Source organism: Galeopterus variegatus, unplaced genomic scaffold (genome assembly GCF_000696425.1).
Source record: "Galeopterus variegatus unplaced genomic scaffold, G_variegatus-3.0.2 Scaffold774, whole genome shotgun sequence".
Taxonomy (NCBI): Eukaryota; Metazoa; Chordata; class Mammalia; order Dermoptera; family Cynocephalidae; genus Galeopterus; species Galeopterus variegatus.
Genome location: NW_007726885.1, coordinates 80,966 through 108,964, shown reverse-complemented (window position 1 = coordinate 108,964; position 27,999 = coordinate 80,966). Strand labels below are relative to the sequence as shown.

Here is a 27,999-nt window from a genome sequence, read left to right as displayed (position 1 = left end):
TAGAACATTGTAACAACACAAGGAAGAATTTCCTCCTTAGGTATTGGCATCTTTGTGTAATAACGGGTGTGTCTTCCTCCTGTTAATATTAAAAAATTACAAAGGCAGCATCTGCTTATTTAAAAAAATCTAAAAAATGCAAAGGACTCTGAAGCAGGAAGCAGAAGCCTCCTCTTTTAGCCCCTACCCTCTCTCGTGTTAAAATCATGCCATATGTCGTGTTTTGCAGGCTGTGTTCCTGTGCTACCCACACTCACTCCCCCTTTAGGAATCAATCTATCATCTAACCAACTACTTTTATTGGCCATATAATTTCCCATAGTACAGGTGCACCATCATTCTGGGGAATGATCTAAGCATGCATGGCCTTTAATGCAGCAATTCTTTTTTTTTTTTTATTCCTTTTTGTCTTTTTTACTGACCGGTAACGGGATCGCAACCCTCGGTGTTGCGCCCGCACGGCGCTCAGCCAGTGAGCGGGAACCGGTCTCCACATGGGATCCGAACCCTTGGCGGGAGCGCCGCCGCACTCCCAAGCGGCACACTCTCCAGTGCGCCACCGGGCGGTCCCTAATGCAGCAATTCTGCTTCTAGGAATAGGTCCTTCAGAAACTCCTGCACTTGGGCCAGCCCGGTGGCGCACTGCTACAGTGCGCCGCTTGGGAGTGCGGTGGCACTCCCGCCGAGGGTTCGGATCCCACATACAGACCGGCCGCTCACTGGCTGAGCGAGGTGCGGGCGCAACACCGAGGGTTGCGATCCCGTTGCTGGTCCCGGTCCGGTCCGGGCGCGACACTGAGGGTTGCGATCCATTGCCGGTCACGGAAAAAGACAAAAAGGAAAAAAAAAAAAAAGAAACTCCTGCACTTGGGCTGGCCTGTGGCTCACTCGGAAGAGTATGCTGCTGATAACACCAAGGCCACGGGTTTGGATCCCATATAGGGATGGCCGGTTAGCTCTCTGGGTGAGCGTGGTGCTGACAACACCATGTCAAGGGTTAAGATCCCCTTACCGGTCATCTTTTAGAAAACAAAAAACAAAAAAACTCCTGCACTAGCGTGGAAGAGTGTATATACATGAACATTTCTTACAGGATTATTTGCCAATACTGACACACTGGAGACAATCACTTACTTTGTGGTATAATTGAAGAGAGACAGGGAGCCAACCACTTAGGTATGAGAAACTCTGACTTTGAGAACTCTGTAAGGGAGACAAAAGACCATTATCAAATAGTGGACATGTATTTCCTACTAATAAAAGTTTTCTTTTTGAGGGGACAAACAGGGTGGTACCAGGCTACCTATCCTATAAACTGGACTCCTGAGGTCTAAGCCAATAGGAGGGATACTCCTGACAATAGCTCCTCTTTTTTTTCTTTCCTTTTTAATTAGAGACATAAGTTAGCATGGCACTCTGCATTTTGCTTTTAATTTTTGGTACAAAAAATAGAAAATTCAAACTTAATTACACATCTAAAAAAACTAATAAGTACCACAAACACCCTAAAATCCAGAAAAATAACAAGGTATTTTATTATTAAGTGACTGTCTGACATGCAGTTGGTGTGACCATCCCAGGTGAGGAGGCACAGTGGGCAACGGGAATATTTCTGGGAGCCATTTCAGCACAGGGATGGCAAGCAATAACTAAACTGTGCATGAAAGTTACTGCAAACCACATGAATACATCCCACTAAGCCTACAATTAATGTGTCTCTAAACTACCTTCCCCTTAGATAGATCTCAGAAAGGGGCTCCATTGCCACCTGACATTAGGGGAAATGTGACAGAAGGAAGTCCAAAGGGAAAGACATGGTGGTCTTAAGCAACTGCGCCTAAAATATCTTTTGCAAATTTTGCAAGACTGTGTGAACACATTGTTGGGGCCCCTCCCAGGGTCGTGGCAGGGGCCTGTGCAAGGCAAGGGCCCTGAAGCTTCCTTAGAGATGCTGTCACTGCCTGTGGGTATGGGTGATGGGTGGTGGGTGGGGGCAGCACAGATAGACAGTTCCCTCCAGCCTTCCTTGCCTGCACTTGACTCCATCAAGTTCACCTGTACGTTTCTTGGAGATAGTTCCATATTAGGACAAACAGACGTGCCTTGTTCTGCCTCCCCCCTCACCTTTTTTTGAAATGATAGTATTCCACTGCATGAACATCCACATTTAGACCATTTCCAATCTGCCATAATAAACAATGCTGCAAAGAATACCCCTGCTTAGAGGTATTTTTAGCACTTGTAAGAATATAAAATATCCTTGCTCAGAGGTATTTTTAGCAGTTGTGAGAATGTATCTGTAAAATAAATTCTTAGAAATGCAATTGCTGGGTCGCAGAGTGTATTAGTCCATTTAGGTTGCTTATAGCAAAATACCTCAAACTGGGTAATTTATGAAGAAAACAAAATTTATTGCTTAGTTTTTGAGGCTGGGAAGTCCAAAGTCCATCTGGTGGTGGTGACAGTGACCCAGGGGTCTCACATTGCAAGATGGTGGAAGCAGAGAGAGTAGAGAGACAGACTCTCCTCTTTGAAAGCCTTCAGAACCACACCCCAGACCACCATTTTTAATCCATTCACTACTGCATGGTCCTACAATCTAATCACCTCTTCAAGGCTCCATCTTTCAATTACCATTATAGGATTTCCCACTCTCTTAACAGTCACAGTGAGGCCTAAGTTCCTAATACATAAAACTTGGGCAACGCAACTCAAGCTTCAGGGAGTTTTGGGGGGACATAATTCAATCCACTATACAGAGTGTGTCTAGTTAAAATTCTGACAGATATTGTCAATTGCTTCCCTTGGAGACTGTGAGAATATGGGTATGAGAGTGGGCAACGCTGTGTGTCAGCAAATGTTGATTTTTGCCACTTTGGAGGTAAAAATGATACCTTGCTGTAGTTTTAATTTGCATTTCACTTATTAAGGGGGAAGTAGAGCATGTTTTCGTATTTGAAGAACCATTTATTGTTCCTTTATATGAACTGTTTATATCCTTTGTCTATTATTCTATTGGATTAGTCTTTTTCTTATTGAATTGTAAGAACTGTTTAAATATTAAGGAAATTAGCCCTTGAATGTTTTCGTATTTGAAGAACCATTTATTGTTCCTTTATATGAACTGTTTATATCCTTTGTCCGTTATTCTATTGGATTAGTCTTTTTCTTATTGAATTGTAAGAACTGTTTAAATATTAAGGAAATTAGCCCTTGGTTTGTGACATAACGGGCAACTATATTTTCTCAGCTTTTCATTTGTCTGTTGACTCTGTTTATGGTGTTTATGTTCCTATGGAAGAAAAATTCTTTATTTATGTAACTAAATGTATTAAATAATTTTTTAATGACTTCTGATACAGTGTCATTCATAGAAAGGCCTTCCTCTCCCAAATATAATACTACAAATATTCTCCCATGGCTTATTGTAGTACTTTTATAATTTCACTTTCAGTGTTTAAGTATTTGATCCTTCAGGAATTTGTTTTGGTGTAGGGTGTCAAATGTGGATATTTTATTTTTATTTTATCTCAGAAGGCGACTCCATTGTCCCAAGATCATTTATTGAAAAATACATCTTATCTCCACTGATTGAAAGACTATCATTGTCATATACTAAATTTCAGTATACAGTTGGTCATATTTTCTAGATTTTTCATCTATTCCATTGAACTCTGTATCCATGCACTGGTTGTTCACAGCAGCTTTATAATATGTTTTGGATCTCTGGCTTCCAGAACTGTGAGAGAACACATTTCTGCTGTTCTAAGCCACCCATGATACTTTGTCATGGGAGCCTAGGAAACTGATACAGTGACAGACCTGGGATTTGAACCCACTTCTTTGACTCTAAGACCTGTGCTCTGAACAGGAGCACAGGGATGTTCTTCCTTGTTGCTAAGAGAGAGCGTTTGTGAGGGGAGGAGTAGGGGAAATTGGTGTAATTCCACTTCCTTGGGCCCCACCAGCCTGTGGGGTGTTGAGGGACAAAAAGGTATGCTGAATTTTCTCTGTGTACCCTTCACTCTTCCCTACCCTGCCCTGTGCCCAGGAGGCTGACCTCAGAGAACTGCCTCAATCACTGCCTTGCCATTTGGCTTCTGGTTGGGTTTGGCTGGTGTTAGGCACTAGCAGGAATGTGGAAAGTGGCTCCCTCCATGCTGACCCCAGGTTGTCAGTGGCTGTGCCTCTTCACCTAAGCCTGCAGCTCCTGCCTGTGGCCACCCTCTACCACTCCAGCTCCTGGCTGGTGGTTGGCTGCCATAGTCACTTCTTCCCTTTTCCCTTTCAGGCCTATGGGTGGTAACTGCTTCCTGCTGATACTAGCTCCAGAGTACAGCACCAGTCTCTTATTGGTGTTTCTTAACCCCGCCCGCATCTCCATAAAAGATTCATTCTTTAAACTTCCTTCAGTCATCCCTTTTGAGAGTACCACGTGTTTCCTACTAAGATCCTGACCTATGTGGACCAATATACTGAGTGACACATAGAGCAGTAACTCTGCTTTTCTTGGCCCTTGCCTCCACCTGCTCATGGGGACCATTTGGTGTGCCCCTGGGAAGCCACTTCTGTTCTGATGGGAGCACTCCAGGAATGAAAGCTGCTCAGGGACTGTGGCAAAGTCAGGGGGAAGCCTGTATCCTCTCTGGGTTTTTCTCATACAAAATTCCCAAGCAGGGCTGCCTGGGTCCCAGGGTTCCCCCACCCCATCCCCAGGAACTTGGATAGGTGTGGATCTGGGCTAGGTATTTGAGTGACAGAACTGTCTCTCCCTCTGGAGCCTTGGAGGGATAAGGATCTGTTACTCTGTCAAGCTCACTGAGCAGGCCTCTCCTTTAATCCAGGTGAGCTTTCTCCTTGGAGGCTTCTCATTCCTCATGCAAACAGCTCCTGACAGGTTGTGCTACCCTGTTGCCAGACATGCCTAGACATATCTAATTCTGCTTACACTTGAGCTGGAATCTTTCTATACAAGGTTGAGAAGGTAGATGTGGGCCAGGTTACAGAAGGCTTCCAACACACCAAACAAGTTTTAACCTAATATTGTAGGAAAGGAATCAATGAATGTATTCAAGCTGGGCAGAGACTTACATCAAAAATGAAGAGCTTAGCTGGTTGCCATCTCAGTGTCCATGTTCTTGCTCCCTCTCTAGCTGAAACATCACCTCACCAGAGAAACCCCTCAGGATGCTCTCCATCACCCCACCCTGATGGATTTTCAGTAGAGTATTCTTATTCCCTGAAATCACACTGTCTTCTTCTTTCCCCCATTCCATGAGGTCAGGAAGATATCTATGTTATTCAATGCCAAACTCCCAGGGCCTGGCTCATAGTAGATATTTAATAAAAATGTGTTTGTTGAATTTGTTGAGTGAGTGAATGAATTTGGTACAATGGATGAATTTAGATGAGGAAGCCCAGAGATGCCAGGGGACTTAGTAACCTGCTTAAGAGTGTACAGCTCATTACCTGCAAAGCTGGAGCTAAAACCATGCTCTCAAAGCAAATCCACTACATCCAGGGGGAAAGGCAGGAGATGGGGGGTGGTTAGTAGGAAAGGTGAGGAGAGAAGGAGGGGGTCTCTGGGAAGGTCTGGTGACACACTAGCCAGAACTGAGGTGGAGAAAAGACAAGATCTGGGAAGGGAGAATTAACATATATTGAGTATCTTCCCTGTACCAGACACTGTGCCAGGTGCTTTACTTGTGTGATCTGATTTATAACCTGTGCTGTAGGTATTATTATCCCCATTTATATGAGATAAAAAAGACAAGATCTGGGAAGGGAGAATTAACATATATTGAGTATCTTCCCTGTACCAGACACTATGCCAGGTGCTTTACTTGTGTGATCTGATTTATAACCTGTGCTGTAGGTATTATTATCCCCATTTATATGAGATAAAGAAATATAGGCACAAGAGTTTAAATAAATAGCCCTCTTTTAGGCATTTGTGAAGTACTGGACTCCTAAGCTTGACCTCTTTCCACCCTCCACATGGCCTCTTTGAACATAGGATTAAACCTGGGAGTTTTCCTTGAAGACAGCCACCATGTGTGGGGTCCACGGTCAGTTGGAAGAAGGCAGTGGAGTTAAGTGTTCTTTCAGGGAAGGGGTGGGGAGCAGGGGTACATGGTTCTCACCTTGCTTTGGAGGAGAAACGAGGCATGATAAGGCAGACACCTCTTTTGATAAAGGAAGAGCAGTTACATGTGGGAAGATTGGAGAGAATGAGAGATTCACCCTGAGGGTCTTCTGCTTCAGGGCACTCTATAGGGACAGGAGGGTTGGAGGAGAAGGCTTTGGGGCTAGAGGTAACACAGACCACTTTTTCCTTTTCTGGATTCCAATCTAGGGAGAAGAATTGAGGACGGGGGTGGGATGGGGGTGTGTGTGATGGGCTGAGTCCAGTCCAGACTAGGAGTAGTGTGAATCCCTCCCCACTCCCAATGGGCCCCTTCCTTGCAGTGGGGCACTCCTGGCCCCTTGCCTGCACACAAAAGGAATACTCCAGATGTTCCAGGGCAAGCCTAACTTAAAATCCACTGCCTTTGTCCCCATAGGTACACTCGTGCCTGTCAGACTGTGGCCCTCGGTTTTGGTTTGGAAAATAAGTTCACCGAGGCCCAGGATGCAGACCCTGCCCTCCACAGAGCCAGGTTCTGTTCAGGCTGCAGGGCTGTATAAGGTATTCTTTGTGTTGGGGATGCCTCCAGGGCGTGGGTGTGGGAGGCTGCCCCCAGACCACTGATGCCTATCGCTGGCTGGCTGTGGGTCAAGGGTTGAAGGAGACTTCAGAGGTTATGTTACCGAACAGACCCTCACTCCCATCCCTCCCCTCGCAGCACAACTCAAACTTGCTGAAAAGGGCTTTCATAAACAACTCAAGTCTGCAAACCGGCAGCTCTCCCCGCCCCTCCAACCCTGGGGGGCTTCAGGAGGGTCTGGGCTGCCCGCCAGCCCCAGGCTGTCCCCAGACTTCAGTGGGGGGTTGGGAGTCAATGCTGTGACCCTTTCTTTCCTGCTTGGTCTCCAGCCCAGAGTTTCCTCAGGCTCCAGCCTCCCAGGGCTCCCACCCCAGCTCTACCTTAACTCTTTCCTCCGAAGGAAGGAGTGGCCGAAGTCCCCGTTCTCTTGGGAGGCGGGGGAGGGGAAGCCCTGTTCCAAATCTCAAAGAGGGGTTCCTGAAACCAATTCTACCCTCCTTTCTCTTCCCCTTCCTTCCACCAGGGAAAGGGGGACGTGGAAGGAAATTAACTTTGACCCCTGGATTCTGGCTCGGGGCCCAAAACCTGGGTGGAAGGCAGAGGCTTGCAGGGCCCTCCCCGTCCCCTCCTCCCGCCGCGCTCCCCCTCCCTCGGCCTCCTGCGCCCCTTGTAAGCAGCCTAGCAGACGGAGAGCTTCCCCAGGAGGGGCTGGCGGCGTGCTGGAGGGGGAAGGCTGGGGGCGGAGGGAAGGGCGGCAGGAGCCCGACCGGTCCCACCCCCAGCTACAGCCCCTGGCAGGAAGAGCCTGTCGCGGGAGCCGCGGCCGAAAGGGACTGAGCTCGGGAGGGCGGGCGCCTGAGCCGTGGCGGGTGGGTCTGGGAGTCCGGAGGAAGGAGGCCGGGGCGGGGGGCGCGCCGCGGGAGGGGGGCGTGGCTTAGGCTCCTTGGGCAGGGGGCTGGGGCACCTCCCGCGCAGGGACCGGTGACACTGTCGTCTCCCTCCTAGCAGGGGCGGGCGGGGCAGCCATGCTCCTGTCCGGGGGCGAGCCCCGGGCGCAGGAATGGTTCATGGTGCAGACAAAATCGAAGCCTCGGGTGCAGCGGCAGCGGCTGCAAGTGCAGCGCATCTTCAGGGTCAGGCTGAATGCCTTCCAGAGCCGCCCGGACACCCCTTACTTCTGGCTGCAGCTCGAAGGGCCCCGGGAGAACATGGGCAAAGCCAAGGTAAACAGCTTTTCCCCACCCCCACCCATCCCTTCCAGCCAGACCCCTCTCTCTCCTGCCCCTGGGAAGACGGTGGTCCTCAGCAGTCCCCCGACCTGGATTCGGCAGTTTGGCTGGCAGGTATTGTGCCATCTTCCATCCTCTCCAGACTTGCAGGCTTGCCTCCTTCCCTACCCCCTCCTTCCCTCTGGTTCTTTCTTTCTTTTTTCCCCCCACCCCTCTCTTGCATGTCACTTCTGTCCCTCAAGTGTGCTGAGAGAACCTCCTCCATGTGTGTCCCCCTATGAACCTTCCCTGGCTAGGGCTCCAGCGTCCACAGCCCAACTTTTCCATTTGGGGAGCAACTTAAGGCCCTGCATTTCTGTGGCCTCTGCAACACGCCTCTTTGTTCTCCAAGACTCTGGCAGGCCCGGGTCCTTCTGTCTTCTTTCAAGTCTTCTGAAATCCTGGGATCCCCTTGGAAAATTTGAGTGCTAGGACTGGAGGGTCCCTTAGAGACACTTGTAGAGTGATGCTGGCATTTTATAGATGAGGCATTGGGGACCAGAGAGGGTAAGAGGCCTGCCTGAGTGATCAGGGTCATCAGGTAGGTGAGGGTGGTGGGGGTTGGACCAGAACCCAGGGCTCTGGACTCCCTGCTGCATGCTCTTGCTGCCCTAGGCCGCCTCTGGCAGGGGCTCAGGGTGGGGTGCAGCTGCTCTGGAAGGCACTGGCCCTTGGGGATGAGTGAGAATCTGGGAGGAGGGCTGTGGGCTTTCGGATGAAAGGGCCTGCTGTGTGGCCCTGGACGTTGGACAGGCCAGGTCACAGTGTGCCTCTCTTGCATTCTCTCTGGCTCCTCTCACAAGCCTCTCCTCCACTTGGGCCTCTTAGGTTCCCTCGTTCCCCAATCATGGCCAGTGGCCAAGGTCTTCCTCTGCCCTCAGAATCCCTTATCTTATCTCTGGGAATGCTTCAGCCTCCCTCTGCCCCACACCACCTTCTTCCCGACATATACACCTTCTGTAGCTGGGTCTGTACCAGTATCGTAATTGGCCAAGGCCATGGGTGGTGAGGCCCAGAACGTGGCCCGAAGCCAGCAGGCAGACAGGCTGTAAAGTTTCTCCCTCAGCCTCTTGGTTGAGCTGCTGCATCAGCAGTTTTTTCAATCCTGACGGAGGTGCTGGGGCAGGGGAGGCGTGTCTGCCCAGCGAGCAGATGTGCAGGAGCCCCTGAGAGTAAGAGATTTAAGAAGCTGGGATAGGGTAGGTTAATGAGAGGAGTCTTTTGGGTTCTTTGGGTCTTAATCTTTTTGTTACTATGAAATACAACGGCTCACCCTTTTGGGGGGCTAGCACTTTCTGAGGCGTGCTGATGACCTGCTCCTTGCTTAAATGCTGGAGCAGCTGCTCCAGACCTCCCACTGCTCCTCCTGCTGCCTCAGAGCTCTTGGGGCCATGGATCCTCACACCCCAGGCTCACTGAGTCCCTCAATCACCATCCTGCCACTGTTCAACTTCCCCTGGGGAAAGGCACTGCTGGAAGTGGGAACCTAGAGTGAGGGGCTTCTGGGTAACTCCCTCCCTTATTGCACAGAGTGAGCTAAAAGAAGAGACTGTTGGAGATTTGGAGCAGGAGAACAGGGAAGGTGGGGAGGATAAGGTTTTGTCCCAGGGGTTAGGAGGGCTGGGTTTAATCTGCCATCATCAAATTATGGCCTGGATAGTGGGGTATGGTGGAGAGAATTTGGGACTGAGGTGTGCTATCTTCTAACTGGGTGACCTGGGTTAAATAATTTACCCTTCCTTGAGCCTTTTTCTTCATCTATAAAACAGAATATAATAATACCCACTTCATGGAGGAGTTGTGAGAGTTGGCTGAAATACATGCATGTATTTAAATACTTTTGCAAAATGTGGAGAGCTATAGGTCTTGTTATGAAGTAGCCGTATAACTTTGGGCCATCCCCTTTCCCTTTCTGAGTCTCAATCTCTTTGCTGGTAAAGCAAAAGGCTTGCATGAAATCCTCTCTAAGGTCCAGCGATCTGATACCTAAACATTTCCCAAGTGTAAGGATGGCTCGTGGTTTCCATATGGAGGTGGTGTGGCTGACCCCAATCCCAGCTGTAGGGACACAGAATCATGCACTTTGATAATGGCCTACTGTACACAGGCCAACTGGCAGAGAGGACTCCATGAGACTAGAGGTTGCAGGATGGGGGGAAGGGGGAGGAGAGTGGCTTGTTTGGGTCTGAGGGGAGGAGGGGCCAAGAAGGACATAGGCTCATCTGGAGAAGGGTCTGGGTATGTTTCTACATTCTATGCAGTTGGTTTACAGGAAAATCTCTGTAAAACTCGAGTGCCTTTGAATTGTTTTGTTGTGGTGGGATTTAAAAAATATTGAAGACATTGCTGTAAATCACATTCCCCCGCAGCGAAACAAACCCTGGGGAGGCCTGGCCTCGCTGAGGTGAAATCAGCAAGTGGAAAAGGATGGTTTAATAATGATCAGGAGAGCCCAGGAACAAGCCCTGCTGAGCCCTCTGTACTTCTTGGCAACCATGTGAGGATGGGGTGGGTGGCAGAGAAGAGAAGTGACATGTTCACGTCTTTCCTTTTTGGAACCATGGAGGGAGGTAATGGGGGGGAGCCCAGAGGGCAGTTGCAGCGGGAGAGGTAGCTTCTGGAGATTGGGCTCTGGAGCTCTGGGACAGGGTGTGGCTTGCTGACTTTTGGCTTGGCTGTCAGATGGAAGTTGGTCTGTCCCTGCTCCACAATAACTGTAAGCAGTACCATGGAAGTTTGTTGTGGTCAGGGGAATGCTGGAGTTGGCTCCTACTGACCCATTGTCAAAATTCCAGGAATTTTGCAAGACAGAGGAAGAGTATTTACAGCCATGGTGGGAGTATTTATACAGCAGAAATTGGCAAATGCTACAAATCAAGGCTCCCCCCAATCTCCCCATCCTTCTTTTCCTTTAAACTTAAAATTTCTATTGTCAAAGTAATATACACTTAAAACGTCCAATAATTTTTAAAAAGCTTATAAGTGAGCACAGTGGTTCCCTGCCCTGTCCCTGCTAACTCCCCCTTCAGTACCCTTTACCATAGACAATGTTTGGTCTGGTATTCATGTAGCTCCACATTTCTAAAAAAACGTAGATACTGTTATTTTTTGAATAATCAATTTTAGGTGTTATCTTTTTTTACTTCCTATTATTGGATATGAGGATTTAGCTCCCTTACACTGCCATTTCTTCTTTCTTCTCACTATAGTAATATTTCAATTTTCTGTTAAATGTGTATTTAGTAATTGCCTCGTTATGCTTATGCATGTATCATTCCCATCTAAGTCTTGAAATGTACCATGATTTTGTTTTCTTTCTTACTTTCTGGTTTCACTGAGGTTAAGAACTCCTTGTTTTTCAGTTTGCTTGCTTTTCTTTGTATCTATTGCGAATTTTTACAACTTTGGTAGCCTCTCAGTGCAATTTTCTGTAACTTCAATCTATCAGTTCAAGGTGTTCTTTCGGTTCCAAAGTTTTTCTTCTTCGAGCTGTCCCTCCTTCTGTCTGGTCAGTTGCTTTCTAGACCAGCACAGCTGTCATCCTGAGATTTCAGTTTGCTGTCATCGGTGTCCTCTCTTTGCCTTTTTTCTTTCTTAAATGCCTTATTTCCTGGACCACATGTCTTTTTCTTGGGTTGATGGAACACATCTGTCAGCAGTTTCAAGTTGAAAAGGTGGTGAAGGGTATGCTGATGACTACTTTTTTTTTTCCTTTTTGTCTTTTTTCGTGACCGGTAACGGGATCGCAACCGTCGGTGTCGGGCCCACACCGCGCTCAACCAGTGAGCGGACCGGTCTCTATATGGGATCCGAACCCTCGGCGGGAGCGCCCCCGCGCCCCCCAACGCCCCCCCCCCCCCCGGGGGCCCCCCCCCCCCCCCCCCCCTCTGTCTTTTTTCGTGACCGGTAACGGGATCGCAACCGTCGGTGTCGGGCCCACACCGCGCTCAACCAGTGAGCGGACCGGTCTCTATATGGGATCCGAACCCTCGGCGGGAGCGCCGCAGCGCTCCCAAGCGCCGCACTCTACCGAGTGTGCCACCGGGCCGGCCCTGCTGATGACTACTTTTGGCATGCTTGTCTGTCTAGTCATACTCTCCAATCTGAACTAGTTGTCCTTTGTGATGCTGACAGTCATCCTAAAACTGCCTTGCATGTAGTCATTGGTCAATGATTTGTTGAATGGATGAATAAATTCTTGACATTTCTCTTCTCTGTCATCCTGGAGATTGTCTTTGAGTCTTTCCTAGGATGGATCTCCTTTCTTGGTTTCCTTCCTTGGTTTACTAGAAGATTGCTTTCCATGGCTTTCTGAGAAAGGGTTTATAGGAAGAATAATGTTGGGGTTGCATATCTACATGTCTGTATTGCTTATCTGAAGGTTACTTGATTGATAGTTTGGCTGGTACTGAATTATATATGGAAAATTTTTATCCTTCAGACACGTGAAGGTGTTACTCCATTGAAATCTTGCTTGTGAGGAGTCTGAAGCTGTTTTGGTCCCTAGTCCTTTCTATGAGATGTTTTTTCTTTCTGGTGATTTGTGGTTTTCCTCAATGTTCTGAGGTCTCCCAGTGAGACCCCTTTGTGTGGGTCTGTTTTCAACCCTTGTTGGTTACACTTGTCCTCAGTGGGCCCTTCTATCTGGACACTCACATTCTTTAAATCTAGGAAGTTTGGGGAAACTATATTGTTGAGGATTTCCTCCCCTGAGCTTTCTGTGTCTTCTCTTTCTGGAACTCCTGTTCAGGCACTGAGCTTTCTGGAGGTTCTCTGTTTACTCTTCTCATTTTCTCTCCTGTTTTCTAACTCTCACTTTTTCCTCTGCTTTCTGAAGATTTCCTCTACTTTATCTTCTAATCCTTTTTTTTAGGTCTTCCATTTTTGCCATTACGTGTTTAATATCTAAAAGTCATTTATGTTCTCTTTTTAAACATAGTATCCTGTTGTGTCCAGTGCGTTCCACACTATTACCTCTCTGAGGAGAGTAATGGTAGCAAAATATTTGAAGTTTCGGGCCGAGCCCGTGGCGCACTCGGGAGAGTGCGGCGCTGGGAGCACAGCAGTGCTCCTGCCGCAGGTTCGGATCCCATATAGGGATGACCGGTGCGCTCACTGGCTGAGCGCGGTGGGGCCGGTCTCAAAAAGGACAAAAAAAAATATTTGAAGTTTTCTTCCCCCTGTCTATTTTCTCTTCTTTCAGGTTGCCTTCCCCCCCCCCCCCCCCCCCCCCCGTATGTTTTGGTCTCTCTGTTTCACTTAGAAGTTTTTCTCATAAGCCTGGTAATCCTTGCATAATTAAGAGTGAAGGACAAAAAGCTGATTGGCAGCTGAACTGAGGTTAAGCCTTGTTGATTTTCAGCTTGATTGATGGAAATTTGGGGACGCTGTCTGTTAGGAACCCATTTTGTGATCTTTAGGTCTTTGCTCTAGGGCTGGCCAAATTTCTCAGAAGTTATCCCTCTATTCTCTGGCCTGGGGCGGTCAAGGTCTGTCTGCTAAATTTCTGAATGGGAAGAAAAGTTTCTCTGCATTCAGCTTTTGTTGTGCACATTGTTATTTGGCCCTCGTCCCTCACTCCACATTTTTTTGTATGGTACCCCATGCCCTCAAGGATGCTGGTCTAACTCTGGTACTGAGACTTGTTTTCCATTCCAGAGAACAAACCTCCGGAGGTGGGGAGGGACTTGCCCAGCCTGTTTGTGTGTTGGGGGTTGGTTGGGCTCCCAGATCAAATTGTTCCTCAAAGAACATGGCCTTTTTTCACGATCCCTTTCTCTCCCGCTTCCAGAGTTTCTTGGTGCTGTCATTTTCTGTCTTTTGAATATTCTGCAGTGCAAATTGGGGTGGTTCTGGAAAGTAGACAATGAAAAATAACTGACTTATGAAAAAGAAAAATCCTAAGTTGGGTGCAAAGTAATAAAAGACCTTGATAAGATAGAACAGTATTAAAATATTTGATGTTAATGTTTTTATTTAACTTGTAAGTTAACAAAGGACCTGTGAGACACTGGGCAAATACATTTTTACAAATACATCACTCTTTTTCTGTGCCTTTTCTATTCATCTGTACCATTTATCTTCCAGTTGTTCCTACCTCGTCTTTCTACTTTTCTCCTCTTGGAAGAAAAATGTCTGGGTGGGCCTTAGGGAGGAAAGTTTTTCCAGGTTTTTGGGCTGTAAATGCTTGTTGTTTCCTTATCTTCTCTCACTCTGTGTTATAGACAGCATCATGGTTAAGACTCCAGACTGTGAGGTCCGAGTGCCTGAGTATCCCAGCCTACCATCTGTGTGATCTTGGACATGTGGCCTCCCTTCCTCATCTAAAATGGGATAATAGTAATTTCCTTATAGGTCTGAGAGAGGGAAAAACAAGATAATGTGTGTAAAGTGCCTGACACACGTACATTCTCAATAAATATTAGTTCAGATTTATTATTTTGAAAATTATCTCAGTTCATATGTATCCTTTAATAGAAGATATTGAACAGTTGATGGAACAGTAAATATTCTCAGCCCATTGCAAAAAGAGAAAGAAATCACCCATAATCTTCTTCCACAGCACATCTTTTCATGTTTACACGTTGTTTTCACATCATTAGAATGTGGGGTGCACGGAGTGGGGGCATTTGTTAAGGTCTGCGAGAGTTTTCCTGCACCTGGTCAGATTCACCCTTGCTGGGCAGTTGGGAGGGGTTGGCTTGGGGTGCCAAATCCCATCAGGATTTGGGCTTGTTTTGGACTGAGGGAGGAGGGATTAGACCTGGGTGTATTTTGGGCCCTTTGGGGAAGGGGCTGCAGGTCTATGGCCTAAGCCAGGTGGAAGGAGTAAGCGTAGACCAGTGGGGAATGGTGGCCTGGGGACTGAGCAGATGCACTGGGTGAAGCAATAGGGTGAAGGAACCCAATTTCTCCCATCCCAGCCATGCAAAAGACAGAGTGTGGGAACCTTGTAAATGCAAGATTTGGTCTGCCCAGAGAGCCAGAGGCTTTCCTTCTGGTTAGCCATTGTGTGTATCTATGGGGTTCCCCTGGACACTGGCCCAGTGACTTCTCTCCTCCTCTGTCCTCTGTGGGCAACAGAGTTACCATGGTTACGGGTACAGGTTGTGCTAGAGACCTTCTGGAGAGGGATTAAGCCGGAATCCCACAAGATTACCCTGTAGTCACTGTGCAGTCAGTCAGGGCAGGAGGAAAGAGCTCTGGTTTCAGAGTCAGCTAGATAATGGGGTGTGATCCTGGCCCAGTCACACTCGGGCAAGCTGTGTAGCCCTCTGAGCCTGCAAAATGGGAACAGGCTGTGCCAGGCACCATACTAAGCTCTTCCCATGCATTAACTCTCTGAAGCTTCACAGTAGCCTAATGAGGGAGGAACTGTTATTATCCCCATTTTATAGATGCAGAAATGCAGTACTGCTGTGGGGCGGGGGGATAAGTAACTTGTCCCAGGTCATGTAAATTCCTGGCATGCAGAGGGTGCTCAGTAGTGTTCACCCTTTTCCCCCTAGCTGTTACACAATTCTGGAGTGCCAGAGTAGGACTGGACCTTAGGAGTATTTAGTTTAACCTGCTGTTTCTTAGGTGAAGTGGCTGAGGCTCTGAGAAGATGATACATTTCCCACAATTAACCTAATCTACTGAGGTCAAGTTGGAACTAGAACCAAGGCCTTCTCCTAGCCTGGGTCCTTTCCCTCCTCTCCCCCAGGCTTCCCCCATAATGTCGGTGTTCTCAGGAAAGAAATGGGCGCATGAGGGGGCAGGACCAGGGAGAGGGCGCTGGCCATGGGGGAGTCACCTGGCTCATGGTAGGTGGGTGGGGGGCACATGCTTAGCAAGAGGCCGGCCTTCTGGGTGGGGAGGGCAGAGCCAGTGGCAGGCCTGTAAAGCACTGACTTCCTGTGCTCTTCCCACCATGCCCAGGAGTATCTGAAGGGCCTATGCAGCCCGGAGCTGTGGAAGGAGGTTCGCTACCCACCGATCCTGCACTGTGCCTTCCTTGGGGCCCAGGGCCTCTTTCTGGACTGCCTCTGCTGGAGCACCCTGGCCTACCTGGTGCCCGGCCCCCCTGGCTCCCTGATGGTGGGCGGGCTGACGGAGTCTTTCATCATGACCCAGAACTGGCTGGAGGAGCTGGTGGGGCGGCTCCGCTGGGGCCCTGCCCCTCTGCTGACCCCCCGGGGAATCTGGGAGGCCGAGGTAACCCGGGCCTTCGGGGCCCTGGTCTGGATCCGTGGTGACCAGTATGCAGGGGACCTGCTGCAGCTGCCCCCAGCAGTCCAGGAGCTGCTTCTGAGCCTGGTGCGGGATGCTGCAGGAAAGGAGGACATCATTGAGTGGCTCGGCCACTTTGGCATCTCCAATACCCACTCCGACCCAGAGGTCCTGATCTGCCCTCCCCAGCAGAAGGAAGGCCTGGCCGTGCTGTCTGTGGGAGAGAGTCCTGGGCCCCTCCTGGAGATGGGAAACCTCCAGCATGCAGGCCCAGAAAATTCAAAGAGATTAACCACCAGGTCTCTAATCCCAGCCCAGAGTGCACAGCAGGAGACAGCTAACCAGCTGGTACGGTAAGTTCTGGAGATTCATTCTGGCTTTTCTGACCCTACCCCTGCTTCTGCACCCCAAGGAATAGTAGTAGTTTGGGACCGAACTGGCCTTCCCACCTTTTCAACAGACTTGGGTTTCCTCCAGGGTCGGTTCCATCAAGCAAGGTGGTACGGACAGTGCTCAAGAGGAAGGGCCTGTGCAGGCCACCAGCAGCCAGGACTCTGCGAACCACACACAAGCCTTGTTGCAGCACAGGCAAGTGCAGAAGGTGGAAGATAAACTCCCCTTCCAGCCTTTGGTGTCGGCCCTGGGTGTGTGCCCATCCTGGAAGGCCTGGGCCCCAGGGCCAGCCTTTGGGCCCTTGTGGCCAGGGGCTATTGCTGCAACCTTCTGGAGGATCAATGAACTGCATTCTCTCCACCTGGCCTGGCTCCTGTCCCAGGCGTGCTTCAGTTTTCCCTTCTGGCAGAGGCCACTGGGTCCCATTCAGTTGAAGCTGCCAGGGCAGAATCCTTTGCCCTTAAATCTGGAGTGGAAGCAGAAGGAGCTGGCTCCCCTGCCCAGTGTGGAAAGCCCAGCTTGTAGACCTGAAGGGGGGCTGGGAGGAGAGGCAGCCCTACAGAATTGCCCGAGACCAGAGACCCCCCAGAAAGTCATGAGTTTATTGGTGGCCCCAGGGAGCTCAGGTGTAAAGGACAAGGTTAGCTCAGGAAGTCCACAGATAGGGCCACCTTTGACCTCTATACCCCAATTACAAGCTGGAGATAAGCCAGGGGATCAAGGAGGCGTGCAGTCGGATTGTAAGGGACTGGAAGATGGACTCTCTCCAGCATTGCCCACAGGGCAAGGGATGCCCATGGCTCAAGGGAGCCCCATGGCTCACAGTGGGCTCCCAGCTGAGCCAGTATCTGAAGCTCAAACAGTGCCTGAAACTCGCAAAGTGCCCATGGCTGCAGCAGTGCCCAAAGCTGAAAACCTACCCACAACTCAAGTGCTGCCTGCAGCTCCTAAAGTGCCTACAGCCCAGACGATGCTGGCAGTGCACACAGAGCCTGCAGCTCCCAAAGTGCCAGCGGCTCCAGCAAAGCCAGCGGCTCAAGTGGTGCCCACAGCTCAAAAAGCAGCTGTGGGTCAACCAGCATTGGCAGCTCAGGTGGTGTGTGCAACTCCAAAAACTCCCACAGCTCATAAGATGCCTGCAGCGAAAACATCACCTGCAGGTCCCAAAACACCCAAAGCTCAAACCGTGTCTGCCACTAAAACAGGGTCTACAGCTTCCAAAGCACCTGCAGCTCTCAAAGCAACTGCGACCCCCAAAGCACCTGCAGCTTCCAAAGCCTCCAGAGCTCCCAAAACACCTGCAGCTCAGAAGGTGCCCACAGATACAGGGCCAATCTTGGACGTAGCCAAACTTCTGAGTGAGGTCCAGCCTTCATCAAGGGCTAGTAGCTCCTTACTGAAGGGCCAGGGGGAGGCTGGGAGGCAGGGTCCCCAGCCCAGCAGCACCTTGGCCCCCAGAAGTAAGCACCAGTCTCAGGTGGAGGGTCTCCTGGGGGCTTGGGAGGGGGCCCCGAGGCAGCTGCCTCGCCACCCACAGGCGAACAGCACAGTGACCAGCTTCCAGAGGTACCACGAGGCCCTGAATACACCCTTTGAGCTGAACCTGTCGGGGGAACCTGGGAACCAGGACTTGCGGCGAGTGGTCATTGATGGCAGCAGCGTGGCCATGGTGTGAGTAGCCACAGGTGTGGGGCAGGCCAGGGAGCTGGAGAGCTGGGGCAGGGAGTCCTTGGGGGACACGGTGTGGACATCCCTTTCTAACCTCCATATGGGTGACACGGGGTTCAAATGGGGAGCAGATGGGAGGCAAGTGACATATATTGAGTGCCTACTGCATGCCAGGCAGTGTGCATTAAATCCTTACAGCAGTCCTGCCAGGGTAGGTTTCTGGTCTCCCTCTTTGATAGATGCAGAAACAGGTATAGAGATGAGGAATCTTGCTGAAGTCTTGAGTCAGCCAGGGGCCCAACTGGCACTGGGTTCAGATCTGTCCACTGCTAAAGCACATGTTCTTCCCCGGCCAGCTTTTAAACTTTTAGCCCAGAGTTCAAGGCCTAGCACAGATCTCTGTGAAGCTTTTGTGGCCATGCCTGCTCTTAGAGATCAGCTTCCCCGCACAGTACTTACTGCCGTAGAGTTATTAGCATAAATACAAGCAGGACAGCTTACTACCACATGGTAGAGTAGTTATCTGTGCTGCACGCACTCCCAGCACACGGTAGGTGGTCAGTGAATTTTTGTTTGCTTTATGCTCTAAACTGAATTCTTTGAGTGCAGGGGCTGTCCTCCTCCTCTTTTCCTCGAACTTCCTACACACACGTGTGTGCCCATGCACACGCACGCACATGCAGTGTCTGGCTGTGCCCTGCACCCAGTAGGTGCTCACAGAATATTTGAGGATGGAGGGAAGGGAGAAGGGCATTGTTGGTGTCTTTGGTGCTGAAGCTGTCCCCTGGCATTGCCTGCTTGCTGCCACCCTACAGGCACGGCCTCCAGCACTTCTTCTCCTGCCGAGGCATTGCCATGGCAGTGCAGTATTTCTGGAACCGGGGACACCGTGAGGTCACTGTATTTGTACCCACCTGGCAGCTGAAGAAGAATCGGAGGGTGAGAGGTGAGATGTCCCCTGGCCACAAGCCCCTCCTGCATCACCAGGCTTTCCTTCTCCTGCCTTTCTGCTCTCCCCTGCCCTCCCGCCACCCACCATGGCCATTTCTGCTTATCCCTTCCTCTGACCACTGTCTTCTTTCACTCCCAGAGAGCCACTTTCTGACGAAGCTGCACTCGCTCAAGATGCTTTCAATCACCCCCTCCCAGCTTGAGAATGGCAAGAAGATCACCACCTACGACTACAGGTGTGCTGGCTCCCAGGCCGCCTCTCTGTAGGGCTCAGGGGGTTGGGCCTGGTGGGTGTGTCAGGTGGAGTTCTGCCATATCTTCTCTGTGGAAATGGAGGCAAACATGTCAGAGGGGTCATGTCAGGGGGAGGGCACAGGCCCTCTGTGGGCAGAGGGAGAGACACAAGTGAGGATAAGCCTCAAGGTTGGCTCTACCCAAGCCCAAGGGTCATTCCTGACTTTGGGACTCTGGAGCTCCATTCCCTTCAGTTTAACAGACTTTCTTCCCTCCCCCATGACCTGTGGGTGGACACCCACTGCTTTGGATTTGACTGGCCCTGATGATTCCTAGTGCTTTGAGTGTACCCCAGGCTTTTGGGTGCCAGTTTGGGTTGAAGTTCATGTCTCCTGGAACTCCTTCAGTCTTTTCCTCCCCCTCAGCCCTGACACTGGGAGGAGGTGTGGTGTGGCTCTGGAAATGGAGGTAGCCTGGTCTGGTCTGCCCAAACCCCAAAGGCCTCCCTGCTTGTCAATCCTAAAAACCCACTCTGCAGCAGGGCCAGTGTGTACAGGGGGAGCCTGTGGCCCTGCCTGTTAGAGCAGGGAAAGCCCTGCCATGGTCACTGGTCCTGAGCTGGAGTCGGTGCTGGGCAGACAGAGGTCTTGGCTTCACTTAGGCACCTCCCATGCCAGGCAGGGAGAGGTTCTGCTTCTCTCTACTTTTCCTAAGACCTGGCACCTACCCAGCCTTCAGGCCTGGGAAGGTCAGGGCAGGGCAGCTCAGGCCTATCTCCCTGGAGAGCTAGCCCCTTGGGTAAGGTCATTAAGTGCCTCTCATTCAGGCCTAGGTTTGAGAGAAAATGGCTTTTCTGCAGAAGGTCCTCTGCTGAGCACCTGCAGAATAGCATGCTGGGGTGGCCGGAATGGAAATCTGCAGGGAATGCTGAGAAGTAGGTAGCCTTTGCTTTCTTTCCCGGTCGCAGCCCTCTTTAGAGGAGAGGTGATCCTTGGAAAAATGGATTTGTTTATTCAGGTATGTGTTTTTGTATGTGTTAGCATATATGTGTATGTATGTCTTGGCATGTATATGAATGTTGTGCGTTGGTGAAGAATAATAATGGAATATTTGTGTCTATGCTGTGTGGCAGGCACTGAGCTAGATGCTTAAGTGCATTATCTTATTCAATTTAATCCTAACAGCAATATGGAATAGATACAAAAATGGAAGCAGTAAATAAGCATGTGTGAATGTGGATGGGCGTGTGGGTTTCTGCGTCTGTACGTGTGCATGAGTATACCCACGTGTATAATAGGAGTGCGTGTTTGTATGTACAGTTGGGGGGGTGCGCAACTGAGTTTACCCTCCCAGGGGACTACTGGTGATCCCAGATGGCTGAATAGAGGAGCGGATGGGCTCTGGAGCCCTGGGCAGCATTTTACCTGACACATCTCATTGTGAAGCAGCAAGTTCATTTTTCCAGAGGACCCAGGAAGTGAGGGGCTGGCTGCTGGATTGTTAGTGACTCCCCCTCTCCCCACAGGTTCATGGTAAAGCTGGCGGAGGAGACAGATGGCATCATTGTCACCAATGAGCAGATTCACATCCTGATGAATAATTCTAAGAAACTGATGGTCAAAGATCGGTGAGGCAGCTCTCAGAGGCTTGAGCTGTCCCTTCCCCTTGGATGTCAGGCAGCTCCTGGCAGGAGAGGTGTTGGGGCGGGGAGGGGGCCTTGGAGTAGTGCTCACTAGCACCTGATGGGAGGTGTGGGCCTCAGCCCCTGTGGAGACACCAGGCAGCAATAGGGCGTAGGTGGGTCACGGGCCTGTCTATGACTGCACCCTCTTCTCTCCTGGGTCCAGCCTGCTGCCCTTCACCTTTGCGGGGAATCTCTTCATGGTGCCAGATGATCCCCTGGGTCGTGACGGCCCCACCTTGGATGAGTTTCTAAAGAAGCCAAACAGGTCAGGCCTCCCCTGCCTCTCAGGTCCTCCTGGGACTGACCAGAAACTTCTCTTTAGTGCTAGCCAGCATTTATCTAGTGCTTAATAATGAACAGTGTGATTTGACTTTCACACATCATCAGACTTCTACCACATATTTACGTATCCATGAACCATTTACAGTATGGTTTTGCAGTTTTAACATTTTACATACATCCTTTAAAACATGTGCGCGCGCACACACACACGCGCACAAACAAAACCCAAAAACACATTTTACACACATGCTTTAATACTTTATGTATCCTTCCAAAGCTGGCATTTGCACTCAACGTTTTATTGTGTCTTCAGACGTATGCCATGCTGATTCATATAGCCCACTTTAATGGCTACGTAGTATTCCGTTTTGTGAGCACCCAGCAGATGTATCTGTCTCTTGTTGAGGGCCAGTTGACTATTTTCATTTTATGCTGTTGGTGCCAATGCTGCAGAGAACAGTTTCATTGTGTCCGAGAGGAGCTGTGTCTAGAGTATACACCAAGTAGGGTTTTTTCCATATTTGTCATCTCCTTCAATCCTTACAACTTGAGTTAGATATAAACGACCACTATTCTCATGTTATAGATGAGGAATCTGAGACTCAAATGACTTTTCCAAGGGTACTTTGCTGGTGCTGGCAGAACTGTTTGCAGAACTCAGATCCCCTGGCCTCCACCCCCGCTCACCCACCTTGCTGCCTGCCTTCCAGTTCCTGGGCCCAGCAGGGGACCTTGGTCGGGACCTTCCAGGCAGGGTACTGCTTCCTGGACCAGCTCCCCCAGTCTCATTTCATTGTTTGCAGACAAATGATGTGGTTTGTCTGCTGGTCCTCTCTAGGCCCCTGCCAGGCTCTCCTTACCTTTGTTGTGTGCCCCTCATCCTCGCTATGGGTTGCTCCTCATGGGGTCAGGTTGGAAGCCACCAGTCATCTCTTATCAAACCCTTGGCCCAAAACTGGTTTAAATGTTCCTTGGTTAATGAGGTTTTCATTTTTTTTTTTTAAAAAATGACCCTTGGCCCAAAACTGGTTTAAATGTTCCTTGGTTAATGAGGTTTTCATTTTTTTTTTTTTAAAAATGACCGGTAAGGGGATCTCAACCCCTGGCTTGGTGTTGTCAGCACCACGCTCAGCTGGTGAGCCAACCGGCCATCCCTATATAGGATCCAAACCCGTGGCCTTGGTGTTATCAGCACCGCACTCTCCCGAGTGAGCCACGGGCTGGCCCAAAGAGGTTTTCATTTGATGAGGCTTCAAAGCACAGGGAATTGCTAATATTGAAGTTCTGCACCTGTAGGGGGTAGAAGAAGTATTTGTGGGTAGGGGCCTGACTGAACCTGTGCCATGTAGGAAGCTGGCACTTGGCTCGGCTTCAGGGACACTTAGGAGTGGGCTGGGGCCTCCACAGATGTGGCTTTCCTCTTGGGTGACCTCTGGGGGTGGGGCTGCTCCCCTCCCTCTCCCATCTGTTTTGGTGTAGGCTGGATACTGACATTGGCAACTTCCTGAAGGTATGGAAGACCCTTCCTCCCAGCGCAGCCAGCATCTCTGAGTTGAGTGATGATGCTGACCTGGGGTCCCTGGAGAGTCCATGGACTGTGGAAGAAATCAGGGAGGAGAAAGAGGAGAGGCAGGATGAGGAGCAGAGAGAGGGGCCGGGGACGCACAAGCCAGCCGAGGAGGACGACCTTGACTCTTCCCTGGCGTCAGTGTTCGGAGTGGAGTGCCCCTCCCTTTCAGAGGAAATCCTCCGGTGCCTCAGCCTCCATGACCCCCCTGATGGGGCCCTGGACATCGACCTTCTGCCGGGCGTGGCATCTCCCTACCTGGGCATCCCCTGGGATGGGAAGGCTCCCTGCCAGCAGGTTCTTGCCCACCTTGCCCAGCTGACCATCCCCAGCAACTTCACTGCACTCTCTTTCTTTGTGGGGTTCATGGACTCCCACCGGGATGTCATCCCCGACTATGAAGCCCTTGTGGGCCCCCTGCACAGCCTCCTCAAGCAGAAGCCAGACTGGCAGTGGGACCGGGAGCACGAGAAGGCCTTCCTGGCCCTCAAGCGAGCCCTGGTGTCTGCCCTCTGCCTGACGGCCCCCAACTCCCAGCTACCCTTCCGCCTGGAGGTGACAGTGAGCCAGGTGGCCCTGACGGCCATCCTCCATCAGGAACACTTGGGGAGGAAGCACCCCATAGCCTATACCTCGAAACCCCTCCTCCCTGACGAGGACAGCGAGGGCCCCCAGTCGGGGGGAGACAGCCCCTATGCTGTGGCCTGGGCCCTTAAGCATTTCTCCCGCTGCATTGGAGACACCCCAGTGGTCCTGGACCTTTCCTATGCCTCTCGGACCTCTGTGGATCCTGAGGCTCCTGAGGGCCGAAGGGTTTCCAAAGCATGGCTGATCCGATGGTCCCTCTTGGTGCAGGACAGAGGCAAGCGGGCCCTGGAATTGACCCTCCTCCAGGGCTTGCTGGGGGAAAACCGGCTGCTGACGCCTGCTTCCTCCATGCCTCGTTTTTTCCAGGTTCTGCCTCCTTTTTCCGACCTGTCCACTTTTGTCTGCATCCACATGTCAGGCTACTGCTTTTACCGTGAGGATGAGTGGTGTGCTGGCTTTGGCCTCTATGTTTTGTCTCCCACCAGCGCCCCTGTCTCCCTGTCCTTCTCCTGCTCCCCTTACACACCAACCTATGCCCACCTGGCAGCCGTGGCCTGTGGCCTAGAGCGCTTTGGTCAGTCCCACCTCCCGGTGGTCTTCCTCACCCACTGCAACTGGATCTTCAGCCTCCTCTGGGAGCTCCTGCCCCTCTGGAGGGCTCGGGGCTTCCTCTCCTCCGATGGAGCTGCATTACCTCACCCGAGCCTGCTCTCCTACATTATATCCCTCACTTCTGGCCTCTCCTCCCTTCCCTTTATCTACCGACTGCCCCTCTGGAGGGCTCGGGGCTTCCTCTCCTCCGATGGAGCTGCATTACCTCACCCGAGTCTGCTCTCCTACATTATATCCCTCACTTCTGGCCTCTCCTCCCTTCCCTTTATCTACCGAACCTCCTACCGGGGCTCTCTGTTTGCTGTGACCGTGGACACTCTGGCCAAGCAGGGGGCCCAGGGTGGTGGGCAGTGGTGGAACCTGCCAAAGGATGTGCCCATTCCTATAGTGACTCCCCATACTATGGGTAAGAAGCCCAATTTGCTGGCATTACAGCTGAGAGACAGCACCCTGGCTGACATCATTGCCAAGCTGCAGGCTGGCCAGAAATTGTCCAGCTCCTCACCCTTCAGTTCTGCCTTTAACTCACTCAGCCTCGACAAGCAGAGTGGCCTGCTTATGTTCAAGGGAGATAAGAGGCCCAGGGTCTGGGTGGTCCCGACACAGCTCCGGAGGGATCTGATTTTCTCTGTGCATGATGTCCCCCTGGGAGCCCACCAGAGGCCCGAGGAGACCTACAAGAAGTTGCGGTTGCTGGGTTGGTGGCCTGGCATGCAGGAGCATGTGAGGGATTACTGCAGGAGCTGCTTGTTCTGCATTCCCCGAAATCTCATTGGCAGTGAGCTGAAGGTTATTGAGTCCCTGTGGCCCCTCAGGTCGACCGCCCCCTGGTCGAACCTTCAGATTGAGGTGGTGGGGCCGGTCACCATAAGTGAGGAGGGCCACAAGCACGTGCTTATTGTGGCCGACCCCAACACCAGATGGGTGGAGGCATTCCCACTGAAGCCCTATACACACATGGCCGTGGCCCAAGTGCTGCTGCAGCACGTGTTTGCCAGGTGGGGTGTTCCTGTGAGGCTGGAGGCAGCCCAGGGTCCCCAGTTTGCCCGGCATGTTCTGGTGAGCTGTGGGCTGGTCCTGGGAGCCCAGGTGACCTCTCTGAGTAGGGACCTCCAGTTCCCCTGCCTGACGAGCTCAGAGGCCTACTGGGAGTTCAAGAGGGCCCTCAAGGAGTTCATCTTCTTGCATGGCAAGAAGTGGGCAGCCTCCCTGCCCTTGCTGCACCTGGCCTTCAGGGCCTCCTCCAGCCAGGCCACGCCATTCCAGGTCCTGACTGGGGGCGAGGTGAGGCTGACCGAGCCCCTGTGGTGGGAGATGAGCAGCGCAAACATCGAGGGGCTCAAGATGGACATCTTCCTGCTGCAGCTGGTCAGGGAACTGCTGGAGCTCCACTGGAGGTTGGCCGACAAGGCGAGCGAGAAGGCTGAGAATAGGCGGTTCAAGCGGGAGAGCCAGGAGAAGGAGTGGAACGTGGGTGACCAGGTCCTCCTGTTGTCCCTCCCCAGGAATGGCAGCAGTGCCAAGTGGGTTGGTCCCTTCTATATAGGTGACCGGCTGAGCCTGTCTCTCTATAGGGTGTGGGGCTTCCCATCCCCGGAGAAGCTGGGGTGCATCTATCCCAGTAGTCTGATGAAGGCCTTTGCCAAGAGTGGCACACCCCTTTCCTTCAAGGTTTTGGAGCAGTGAGCTGGAGCTGTGGGGGAGCCCCCTGCCCAAGGGGTCCTGGGTTTCTGCTGCTAGGCCTCCCCCCTGCCCCCCAGCAGTGCTCTCAGTCCTTGGGGGCCCTCAGTTGTGCCTTTCGTAGAGAAGTTGCTTTAAAGCTTTGCTGAATTGCCTTGAACTAGGGGCCAGCATCCCTATGGAAACATCCCCAATTTGGGGTATTTGGAGAATTTGCCAAAAGCTATCAGATATGGGCCTCTGGCAAGTTTACATTGGGAGGAGAAAGTCTCCTTACTAAGGTCGGCCAGGCTCAGTGTCTTTTCCCCAAATATCCTCTTCCCCCCCTCATACACATGTAGGTATGCAGGGGTGTGCATGGGCACACACACAGACCAGAATCTTAATGTCCGCACTGTAAAACAGTATGGCTCTGGACCTCAGAATTGGAACCACAGTCCTCTCCCAAATAGGAACCTTGAATATGGGCACCTCCCCTCAACCCATTCATTTGGGACCCTCTGCCCTTAGCCTTGTAACAGCTGACGTGAACCTGGGCAGGCTGAGGGGAGGCAGCTGGCTCCCCAGCCTTATGGTCAGGCTTGCCTGCTCAGCTGTCAGGGAAGGGCTGCCAGTCCTCCTGGGCCTCTAGGGAGTGGCTTGGAATGGGAGGATGGCCAGCCATGAGCCACCCACCTGATAGGATGGGAAGGGCAAGGGGGAAGGTGAGTTGGCCTACCTCATTTGACTCCAGCCAGTGGAGATGACTCCTGACCCCTGTTTTGGTGGTGTCGACCCAAGAATCAAGGATCTTGATGCTAACTGTGGCATCTCTACCTGAAGAGCTGCTTCTATAGACCAAGGGGCCCTGGCCTCTGTTTCAAGGGGAATGGGCATCTGAAATGAGCAGTCTAGCACACAGAGAGGTGCTGGCACAGCTCTACCTCCCAACCCCTCCCAACCCCATCCCAAAGCCCACAGCCCTCTACTCCTCCTATCTCCACTGTACCCCAAATCCCCAGACTCTACAGAGAGTATGATTGCTTTATCTGCATCACCCCTACTCCTTTGTGTACAGCAAAACCCAGGCTTTCTCAGAGCCATTCTCTGTGAAGATCACTCTTGCAGTGAAAGTGAGTTTCGTACAGGTGTGTGTGCTTACACTCACCCCTCTGAATTGCTGCTGCTGCTGACCAAGTGAGCTCAGGTGAAGGTCAGCACCATATCACTCTGGCTCAGCCTCTGAGTAGTTTCATTTCTTCAGAAACTGAGCCAGAACACGGCATTGCAGAGTGCTAGAGCCAGAGGAGAACTTGCCATCAAGTCCAACTTGTTTTAGAGCAGAGGAAAGAGGCCCAGAGAGGGAAATGGACTTGCCCAAAGTCACACAGCTAGTTTGTGGCTGAGCTGGGATGAAGATAAAGCCTCCTGACTCCCAGTTCACCACAAAAAGGCTTCAAACAGGTTCAATCTAGAGAATCCCTCGAATTCCTATACCCGTTTTCCCTCCAACTCCCCATTTCCCAAATCTTGTGGACAAACTACCTGGATGTTGCCCTTAAACCATTTCCAGGAAAGAATGGCTGGGTGATGGCTGAGAAACTGAAAGGTGAGCTGTGGTTTTTAGCAGATGCTCCCTCTTCTCCTCCTCCCTCTAATGATATGTCCAGCCTCACTCCCTCCCCAATGCTGTGTGAATTCCCCTGTTACCTATGTTCGTGAGATTATACCCTCCTTTTAAGTGATTTTTTTTTTTCATTTGATTTGTCAATAAACAGATCAAACTGGAGCCCATGTTCAGTATGTTTTTAAGCTTTAGATTCAGTTATGGGAGTGAGGGTGGGGCTGTGGTGGGGTTTGGCTGATGTGTGTCCCCAGGTAGACTTGTAGATTTAAGGCCTGGATAGTACCTATTCAAGATCATCTGGCCCAAGTCCGTATTGTACAGATAAGGAGACCAGGACCCAGAGAATGATATGCTTAAGGCCCCATGGCTGGCTCATGGCAGGGCTGGGAGAAGAGCCCACGCTCTGGGCTTTCAAGCTGGTCGGTGTCTTGGAAATAGTGGGGGTGGGAGTGAAGATGCATTATGTTGGGCTCCAGAGAGTGGTGTTGCTGCTGAGCCAGCTTAGTTGTATTGGAAACACCACGGACCTTGGTTTGGATACTGACCCT

The 27,999-nt window shown here is 51.1% G+C and overlaps 1 protein-coding gene across 1 annotated transcript; it reads left to right on the top strand.

Annotated features, from left to right (window-relative positions):
- The first annotated feature begins 7,281 nt into the window (after positions 1–7,281).
- On the top strand, positions 7,282–26,486 carry NYNRIN (NYN domain and retroviral integrase containing). Its single transcript, XM_008572295.1, has 10 exons — positions 7,282–7,576; positions 7,716–7,930; positions 15,896–16,539; positions 16,664–18,250; positions 19,063–19,193; positions 19,338–19,434; positions 20,958–21,059; positions 21,280–21,381; positions 22,878–24,270; positions 24,394–26,486. The coding sequence occupies exons 2-10, from the start codon at positions 7,733–7,735 to the stop codon at positions 25,849–25,851; spliced, it is 5,712 nt and encodes a 1,903-aa protein (XP_008570517.1). The 5' UTR covers positions 7,282–7,576; positions 7,716–7,732; the 3' UTR covers positions 25,852–26,486.
- Positions 26,487–27,999: the final 1,513 nt, after the last annotated feature.